The sequence below is a fragment of the Gastrolobium bilobum genome, unplaced genomic scaffold, assembly GCF_033153095.1.
Source record: "Gastrolobium bilobum isolate Gb01-03AN ecotype WA unplaced genomic scaffold, APGP_CSIRO_Gbil_v1 utg341757, whole genome shotgun sequence".
NCBI classification, from domain to species: domain Eukaryota; kingdom Viridiplantae; phylum Streptophyta; class Magnoliopsida; order Fabales; family Fabaceae; genus Gastrolobium; species Gastrolobium bilobum.
In genome coordinates this window covers 1-10,885 of record NW_026897087.1, presented here as the reverse complement: position 1 = coordinate 10,885, position 10,885 = coordinate 1, and the positions used below count along the sequence as shown (strand labels likewise).

The following is a 10,885-nucleotide window of genomic DNA, read 5'->3' as shown; positions in this document are numbered from 1 at the left end:
AGAAGGGTTGGTTGCGATCGATTTGGTCGCAGAAAAATTTAGAGTGAAACATGTTCGAATTGGTAAAAACGTAAAGTTGGAAATAGGCTAAGTGAGTTTATGGGAACTCCTTAGTAACTTATAATAAATGATGTAAGTTATAAAAATAGTTTAAATAAGTCTTCCGCAAGAGTTTACGGTTACGGTCACAGCTTTTAATTATTACGCCTTTTTACGATTTAAATGCTCGCGTAATAGTCGGAAAAAATTTATTCTCGTTTTTATAAATGAACTGCTGTGATTGTAACTGTGCTTAATATCATAATTAATGTTAACAATACCGGTACGTAACGGGCTGTTACAATTCAACACAAGAACGTTGATGTTCAATCCCTTTTGAGAGATAGAAATCAGTCATAAGGAATTCAGCTCCATTATCACTTCTGATGATTTTTATGGAGGATTTGAATTGATTTTCAACTTAGGTAGTAAAGTGTTTTAAATTGTTTCGTGCCTCAGCTTTGTTCTTTAAAAGAATAGCCCATGTAAAACGTGTATAGTCATCTACAATTGTTAAGAAATATCGATGGCCATGTAAAGAAGTTGTGGAGAAGGGACCCCAAATGTCAGTATGTATTAATTGGAAAGGAAATGTAGTTTTGATTGTACTAGAAATGTAAGGTAATTTTCTTTGTTTTGAGAAATGACATATATCACAGGGATCTATTTTATTACATGAAATGAAAGGGAAGTAGATGGACATGGTCTTCATGACTGGTTCAGAAGGATGACCAAGTCTTTGGTGCCATATCAATGCATCATTGGAGTTCACTTTATTGCAGAAACTTTTCTTTACAGATCCTTCATGTGTCTTCAATATGTAGAGTCCATCTAATTGTTTAGCTGAACCAATCATCTGGTTGGTTGATATCTGTTGGATGAAACAAGTTAAGTCATGAAAAAGAATGTAGGATTGGGTGTCTTGAAGAAGTTTGGTTACTGAAATCAAATTGACACGAAAGGATGGTACATAGAGAACATTTTTAAGAACTAAAGAATCAGAAATTCTTGTTGTGCCTGATTGTGTTGTGGTAATTTGAGTGCCATTTGGAAGTGTGATGTGTATGGGATTTATGGATTGGACACATGAAAGATTAGAGAAAATATATGTGATGTGATCTGTAGCTCCAGTGTCCAGAATCCAATGGTTTGATTTTATACCTGATACTGTGTTACCTATATTGAAAGCAGATGAGTGGGTTTGAATCATATTGGATGAGTGAGGCAACTTTGATCTTTGTAGAAGTTCCAGAATTTCTTGATGTTGTTCTTTTGAAAAGGCAAGATTCAGAGATTCTGGTTCAGGTTCTGGATCAGTATTGTGTACACTATCATCAAATTCTAGTGAAACAAAGTTTGCAGCAGCAGCAGCAGCAGCATATGGTCTTCTGGTTTGGTATCCTGGTGGAAATCCATGCTTGAGATAGCATGTCTCGATGGTATGGTTTGTTCTCTTGCAATATGTGCAAAACTTATTTCCACGACCTCTTCCTTGATTGAAACCTTGGCCTCTTCCTTGATTAAAACCTTGGCCTCTTCCTTGTTTGAAACCTTGGTTGAAGTTCTGATTGAAATTTGGATGATATCGAGTCTGTCCTCTGTCTAGTTGTCCTCTGGAATTTTGTTGTTTAGCAATATTGATGAAAGATTGTGAATCTTGGACTCCTATTTTCAGGCGCCTTTCTTGCTGAAGAATCAATGAGAATACTTTGTTAACACATGGAAGAGGGTCTAATAGCATTACTTGAGCTCTCACATGTTCAAATTGGTCATTTAACCCTTTCAAGAATCTTATTACATAGTCCCTTTCACGAGTATCCTTTACTTGTGTTGCTGCTCCACATGCGCAAGATGGTAAAATTGGCTGTAAGCTTTCTAATTCATCCCATAAAATCTTTAATTGGGTGAAGTAATCTGAAACACATTTGTCTCCTTGCTGCAATTTGAAAATTTCATCTTGAAGATCAGAAATTCTAAACATATCAGTTTGAGCAAACCTGTCTTTCAAGTTGTTCCATATATCATCTGCTTTCTCCATCCAAAGCACTGATTGTGCAATGGATTCTGAGATGGATCGATTGAGCCAAGAAATTATCATAGTGTTACACCTTTCCCATGAACCAAATAGAGGACTGTCACCATCTGGTTTCTTGATTGTTCCATTAACCAAGCTTGTTCTTGGATAGGAGTGCCATACGCATTGATCTTTGCCATGTGTGGAAGTTCTTTCCATTCATTGAAGGAGATACTAAGACCAGCGATGAGCTTTCATTGGGATGTAGGTAATAGGGATTGGATTCTGGTGCTGGTGTTGTATTCTGGTTTGGTACTGCTCTTTGAGTTGGTGCTGATGCTGCATCTTCCATTTTCTTGATTGATGAAAAGAAAACAGAAAATTTCGAAAGGAAGAAGAAGGAAAATCTTTTGAGAAGAATTGGGAACAAGAGAGGGTGAATACCAGAGCTCTAGATGAGCTCTGATACCATATTGAAAACTAGATAAAAGATGAAAAAGATTGAATGTATTGAATGAATTCTCAAGGTTACATTGCTGATATATATACAACAGCAATCAAACTAAAGCACGGAAGCAAAGACTCTTTAATTGTAAATAACAGAAATAACTAACATCTAACTAACAGACTTCTAACTAACTGAATTAATTACAAGCTACTGTATATATTAACAAAAAGAACAAGAAGTTAAACGACGTTGCGCCCGGCACATGGAGAGAAAATAAATAAGTGTATTGTATTGATTCAAATAAGGTTGCTGGAGCCTGGAGACAAATTAATACCCGTATTTAAATAAATAAGTGTATTGTATTGATTCAAATAAGGTTGCTGGAGACAAATTAATACCCCTACGTTGATAAAACTGTTGGTCATAGATGAGGCAAGAATCAATTATCCTGATCTGTAGGTAGAAGTCCCAAAAACTAGTTTTTATTACTAATATTTAGACAAAAGTGGGCTCGTTCAAACAAAATCAAAAGCATGCAATAATTGACGTGTGAAAGTTGAACAAGTGAGGATACAAATATGTGTTAGATTTTTTTTAATATTATTTTTGAAAGGGGATTAAAATCCTAATTCTAAATCCGTCTTGAACTCCAAATTAGTTGGGAACCTATAAGATTACCGGAGGATAATGTTAAAAAAAACAAAAATCAGAAAATAACCTTATTTTCTTTAACTTTTATTCCAGGCCGTTTGACGTGACATAATTACAGAATTTAGAATCCTAACATTTTCAATAATTTTCACAATAGAGAATGAAAAGACAATTATTAATTATATCAATTAAGGGTTTTATATTTCTCATTCAACATGAGAATTGAATTCTGATGTTGTAGAGACAAAAAAACATGTGGGACCCGTATGTAAGAAAAAATTATGTGTAGGACCCACGTTGACACAGAAATCGAAGGGTGTGTAGGAAAATTCAAATTATCATGTTAAATGAGAATTATAAAACCCATCAATTAAATATATGTTATGCATCATCAATATTAGTTAAGTAATCTAGTCTAAACATTCATCATATATCATTTTATTTATGAGATTAATGTTTTTAATATTGTAAGAGATAATTTTATCTCATATATATATATATATAATATGTGAGGTTTATATTATCTTTTTCTTTCACTTCTCTTCACATGGACCTCATACACTTTTATGTTTATAGAAGATAAAATTATCTTATCCAAATATATCACTTAATATTATCTTTTTAAGGGCTCTCTTCACATGGACCTCATACACTTTTATGTATATAGAAGATAAAATTATCTCTTACAACATAAGAAACAATTATCCAAATATATCACTTAATATTATCTTTTTAAGGGCTGTAAATACAAATGTTAACATGTAAGTTCATTCGATGCCTATAACCTGTTTTAGATAACTCATTGTAACAGCCCGTTACGTACCGGTATTGTTAACATTAATTATGATATTAAGCGCAGTTACAATCACAGCAGTTCATTTATAAAACGCGAATAAATTTTTTTCCAATTATTACGCGAGCATTTAAAACATAAAAAGGCGTAATAATTAAAAGCTGTGACCGTAACCGTAAACTCTTGCGGAAGACTTATTTAAACTATTTTTATCACTTACGTTACTTATTATAAGTTACTAAGGAGTTCCCATAAACTCACTTAGCCAATTTCCAACTTTACGTTTTTTACCAATTCGAACATGTTTCACTCTAAGTTTTTCTGCGACCAAACCGATCGCAACCAACCCTTCTTCTCAGATTATATCTTTGTGTTACTTAATTCCCATTTTAACAAGATAACATACGCTCAATACGGAGCTCATTTGCTCCGGTTATCGCCGTTTGAAGTTGGATAAGCAATTAGCCCAAACAACCCCAAAAACAGCTCCAAACCACTCACATTGCTCGAATTACTGCACTCAATCGACTCAACCATTTGCTCTCAAATTTTTATCCTACAAACTAGACATCTAAAACTTCATTTTGATATATCACACACTCAATTTGACTGAGAAACGAAGCGGGAATTAATTTCCCAAATCCGGTCCAGAATCTGCCTCAGGTGCAGGGGCACATGAGCAGTCCGCGTTTCTCTATTTATTTCAGGCCGAAGATCAACCCAGATTTTCCTTAAATTTTGACACAAGGTAGAGGACATCTCAACCTTCAAAATGGCATATGGCACGTCCCTAGGGGACATCTCTATGCTCTTTTTTGATTAAACATAGAGTCCATATTAATCATTCTTAAGTAGTTGCAATCACTAACACCTTTTTCATGCATATTTCCATCATACATATTATCATAACCTAAAATAGGCCTAAGGCCCTTCCATCATAATTAGACATGCATCAATACTATTACAATATGGCTTTACAAATTACAACTTGAAACTAAAACTTCAAATTACATTCTTCTAAAATTTCAACTTAATTTAAAAGACAACATAACCAAATACATCACTACTAGACTTAGGCAAAATGGCATGAACAAGATGCTAATGAAGCTACTAATAAATACAAATGACATGTTCATGCCCTAAGTCTAGCCTAGGCCACACGGCCAACAAAATGCAAAATAAGAAACGCTCCATCGCTCACTCTGCGGGCCTCTTGCCCGAGGCTCCTGCTCCACTGCTACCTCCTGAAATAAATGCCCCGAGACGGGGTGAGATATACGAATATATCTCAGTAACCAAGAGGTTCTGGAGAAAACTCCACCCAATGGTTCACTTCGATGCATATCAATAGAATAAAACAACCACTTTGAAAACGGGATATAGCAAGGGATTTAGAGAATGAGGAATATAAAGAAAACAAAATACGACGATACGGGATGGTAACCCCAATTCCACGTACGCCCTCGGCATATATAAGCCTATGGGTATCATCCAAGGTGTGTTCACAGAAACCACAACCATGATGCCCAAACCAACCAAAACGCCAAAGACATTCCTAGTGTGCTCCTACCCGGATCACACACCATGACCGCAGTCAACTGGAACTCCCTCCTGGAGACCTATCCAGCGGAAGTCCGAAAATGCCCGAAGGCTAATAAAACTGTCTACTGGCCAGAGACTCGGTGCATAAGTACCCATAGCAATAATGCATGCATGCTCATGTGTTATATACTATTCATACACACTTCCTACCGTTACCATCAACTGGCAAGGTGGAACAGAAAAGGGGAACAAGCCCCAGTACCAAGAGGTTACCTGAAATATTGTTTCCACAAGCTCCGCAGCAGCTTATCCCTCAACTCGGTACACAGCGGAATGCCTACACAGAGGACATTCCCAATCACTCTCAGTTCAACCCATACATGTTAATTTATAATTACACATGCAATGAACCCATTTCTTACCTCAATCCACTTGGTCCCGGACCAAGGGCAATTCACTGATTCAAGATTCGGGATTCAGGTCGACGTACGGCAACCTATACAATAACGTACATCCATCAGTACTCGTCAAATAGTATCAAAATGCAAAAACACAAAAATCCTCCCCATCCTCCCTTGATGGTTCGGCCATTGTAGGTGTAAATTTGAGATTTATTTTCCTAAATTTTCTTTCTCATTTTATAACACTCCCTTAGGTTGTTTAGAGGCTAGTTCAATCGTCGTTTTTCCGTTTTCCGACATTTACGCATCGTTTTGCGAAATATTTCATTCTGGGCTCATTTAGGTCTCTAACACAATTCATTTTTTTCCATTGATTCAAACACTCTCCAAGCACAACACAACCCATCTAAGCACCATATAACTACACAAATCATCATCCAAATCATTTTTCAACATCAATTCCTCAATCTTTCCTCAAAGAATCGAATTTTACCCTATGGCATTCCAAGGAATTTCCATACAACTTTAATCATTCCACACCTCATACAATCCTATTATATCAACATACAATCATACAACAACTCATCAATCCAATCCTAACACATTTTCAAAACTCAAAGTCATGACAACCTCAAAATTTTCTAAGTTAAAAATTCACATTTTTCATCAATAATTTTTATTGCATTTATGGCTACTACACATCATTCTAAGACACATTCATGTACAAACATTTTCCAATTGAGCTCTCTAAACACATCAATCCAACAAGCCCTCTTTAGGGTTCATAAATTCAACCACAAAATTAAACCATTGGAACACAAGGAAACTCACCCAAAAGCTTGGCACAAGGCTCCTCCTAAACATACTCCACCATTGGAGCATCAATCAACACCATTTTCACAAATCTAAAGGAAAGGGCCGCAGCTTTGGAGAGGGTTTTTCTCAAAATCTAGTGGCTTTCAAGGCTTGGGAGTACCACCAATGGATTTAGAAGGCCATTTCCATCAAATTTCAAGACAAGAATCAATGGATTTGGTGAAGAAATGGCTATGTTATGGTGAAATGAAATCTTGGAGGGGAATGGCTATGGTGGCTGCGGGTTTGAGCAAGAAGAGGGAGGAAAGTGATAGATGAATAGTGCCAAGCACATGTGGCTTAAGTCACTTAAGTGGGGTGGGTCCCACCGCCACCTCACGCGATTTAAAACTAATCCGAATTTTCCTCTGATTCCACTAAACGTCTGTAAATTCACAACCTATTTAGAAACTCAAATTTTAAACATTAACTATTCCCCTTTAATTAGGCTTGATCAGATGAATTAAGAGTCCTCCATTCGTTCGGAGAAAACACTGTTTTAAGCTATTATGCGCGCCATTGGCACGCTTCCCCAAACTGTCTTAATTTCATCGAATATTATAAGAAATCATATTTCCTAACTCATTAGACCATTTTTAACTCATATTTGAAACCTAGAGCTCAAAACTCAATCGGCACGTTTTACGGTGCAATCGTACCGTGGTATTTTTACCCGCGAAATACACTATTCACTGATTTTTCTGAAACTTGCCTGTCCACTCAATTTTTCGTTCTGAACCCATTTCCAGGGTTATTTTTACCATCTGAGACCTTCTACTCAATTTTTATCTTCCTAGGGTTGCGTGTTGGCTAATTACCGTTTTGCCCTTTCTTTTTATTTTGGCCTAATCTTTTGGATTTTCACTAATCCATCACTTGATTGCTCACTTAATATTTTAATTACTTGATTTAAAATTGTGAGGTGTTATACTCATCATTAGGGGTTTGAGGGTTTCGTATATATAATAGACCAATTCCCAATACCAAATAATTTCCTTGCTAAACTTTGTCCCCATAATAAATTTATGGCAAGCAAGGACCCTTTAGATTTCATTTCATCTACTTATCCTAATAAGAAATATTGGAAATTAGGTATAGCAGATGAGAAAAAAAGGTGACCGACACAATTGACGGAGAGACAACTATTTGATCTTGTGCATGTCAGCCATGACTGACACAGACCGGGAGCAACCTTATAACAAGGGAACAAAACTATACAAAGTGATACGGTGGTGGGTACTCCTTTTTTTCAAATATAAAAATTTTTATTTTCATTTTTGAAATTTTTTTTCTGGCCACCTTTAAATTTTTTCCACGTTTGGAAAAAGGAAATACCTACTTGGGTATTCCTATAGGTTGGAATTGGTTGTTGCGTTTAAAGCGTTCCATAATTCAGTACAAGGGTAGTTATATATCTTTGGATCACTTTGAAGAGACATTAATTAGGCATTGCCATATAAATCCCTGCTATGTAGATACTTAGACCATGACATTTAAATAGTTATTATCTCGTGGGACGTGGCAGCAATATATAATGTATAATTGTGTATATATTACATAATGAGGGGTGCTGCTTTTCCAATAGCAATTAAAACGTGTGATATAAGTCGCAGTTTCGGTAAGTGGGACTAGGACTCAGTTTTTCTGATATACCTCATGAGGCGAAAAAAAGAAAAAAAAAAGCTCAATCAGTTGATCGTGTCGTGGACCAGAGTTAATGGAGATTCCAGCACAGTGCTTTTCATTGTCCTCAATGTTTTTTTTTTTTTTTTGAGATGTTAAAGATATTTAATTAAAAAACTGCTGAGGGCAAACACAGATGATTTCCCTCTGGTCTGTCTAGATGTGCACGTTAAGAGGTGTAGGAAAAGGTGACAAAAAAGAAGAAAATGGTACCATGATGCAAACTAGGGCATGTGAATACAACTAAATAATTGTGATTTACTAATAACAAAATCCTCTCGCCTAGACTACTTGTGAGCTACTTCATGACACCGCTGTGCAACTAAGTTGAAATTTGACAAAGCAATTCTTCTTTGCTTAACACTTCTTTGCAAGCAGATGGCTGAAAAACATCAAATAAGCATATCACAATGGTGGAAACTAGAATATTATGAGCCTTGATGAAAATTTCTAAAGGAAAATGTAAGAAAGATAAATCCTACTTTATTGTTAGTAATAAATTATACGGTAACTTATCGACAGACACTGAATTCCAGCATAAAAAAAGATTGTAATTTTTACCTACAACAATTTGCCCATTTCGGTGTCCACGTCCTTGAACATAGTTAAGCTCTCTGGAAGAGTGTTCCTTAGAAAGAATAGCATTGCTGAGGCAGCTTTTTCCTATAAAAGAAACACAAGATTATTAACTTATAATACATGTTTGAAAAATAAGATAAAGAAGACACACATGCTGATGATAATAACAATAATGACTTGCTCGGTGATAGTGAAAATATAAAGAATGGAAGGATGAGTAAAATATCTAGACACTGTTCATGCTTCCAAGCATTGCCAACGATCCCACCCCAAGTGTTCATTTCAAAGAAAAACTATCAAAAGATAAATTGCTAAAAAATTTCAACATGAGATTGAGAGGAGGTATGTATCTTGATCATAATAAGAGGAGGTACCTTTTAACTATACACCAGGGATTATACCTTTGTTTATATAGTCATGAGTGGCATACCAAAAAACTAGCAGCAAAATTCATTCAAATGAAGCAATGGATGAAGTGAATAATCTAAAACTGAATTAATCCCCTAGACTACTAGCAAAGTGAGTTTATATGTACTTCAGAGTTGTTTCTCCTGTATTTATGTTTCAGGGAAATGAAGCAACTATCTATGGGTTATGGAAGTTTGTAGATCATAATAATCAGCTTTAACATGATGCAAGTAAATTCAAATTCAATTTCACATCTATATATCTACAATACCTTCACTTTATAGTCCTGATCATTGTCAAGTGCAATAGAAAAAGCATTCAGAAGCCTAGGATGATAAAGGGTTTGCGCCACATGGACAAAGTTTGTAGGCGTCTCCATAAAATTAAAAGCTGCCAACCTAACTTGAGCATGAGAGTCTTGGAATGAATTCAAAACTTTGGTCAGCACTTCCCCAAGAAAATTTTCCATCAATACCTGCCAAAAATGTAATTAATAAACAAAGGTTAGACAGTGTGAGAAAGTAGTAAACCTCACCAGCAATTAAGTCAAAAAGTTATTAATATATATGAAAGCAAAGCAAAGAGAGTTGTTAAGATGATGAGGTCACCATTTCATCAGAGAACTCTTTTGAGATCACAGTAAGCAGTGTAATTCCAGCATGGCGCTTCTTCCATTCCTTGGAATCCAAGTAAAGAGGCAACAGTTCTGAAGCAATTGCCAATACTTTACTCCCTCCAAGTGTAACACAAAGTTGTTTCAAACACTTTATTCCAAAGTCATGGTCATGGTCATGGTCACCAACACCACCATCCTCTTCAATACACAGAAGCATTTTCATAGAAACGAGGAACAACCTAACCACAGTTTGAGAAGGAAGGTTCAGCCACACGTGTTCACCGTACTCTTTTACCTCAGTCATGGCCATAACCAACTCAAACGCCAAACGATGCGTTTCATTGGTCAAACCCTCACTCTCCGCGATCTGAAGCGCGTCGAGAACCATGTCACTCACGTAAGGCTTCAACAGAAGAGGCTCTTGAGACACCAGATTTATCAACTCAACGAACGCGATTCGAAAATAGGTACCTTCGAAACCGTGCAATAGTGTGAACACGCCAGCCATCATCGCGCGTAAGAGCTCATGGAACAGTGAAGGATCAGAGAACAACCGAACCAAACTCACAACCGCACCAAACGACGCAACCTGAACGTTAGGGTTCGACGACGCCAGAGAAATCAAGAACGACGAATGAAGAAGGCGGCGGCGGTCGCGGAGAGCATCGCAAACAAGAAAACAACAATCGTTTGGCAACGAACACAAAACCAACAGCGCGACTTCACGAAACTTGTCGTCGTCGTTTGAAGCGATAGACGACACAAGCCATTCAAGAATCTGAGGCCAGTGTTGATGAGTTTTGTATATAGCGGAAACGGTTTCAGCGAGGACATAGAAAACGAGTCTTGGGACCTC

The 10,885-nt window shown here is 36.5% G+C and overlaps 1 protein-coding gene and 1 pseudogene across 1 annotated transcript; both read right to left on the bottom strand.

Annotated features, from left to right (window-relative positions):
• Positions 1–714: 714 nt before the first annotated feature.
• On the bottom strand, positions 715–2,272 carry LOC133304018 (uncharacterized; the record flags this gene model as incomplete). The annotated part of the gene is made up of 2 exons (XM_061503992.1): positions 1,010–2,272; positions 715–910 (listed from the first exon to the last, which is right to left on the bottom strand). Coding segments are annotated over exons 1-2 (1,459 nt in total), but the record flags the coding sequence as incomplete, so codon positions are not given.
• A 6,441-nt stretch (positions 2,273–8,713) lies between these two features.
• Positions 8,714–10,867, bottom strand: LOC133304019 (uncharacterized; annotated as a pseudogene).
• Positions 10,868–10,885: the final 18 nt, after the last annotated feature.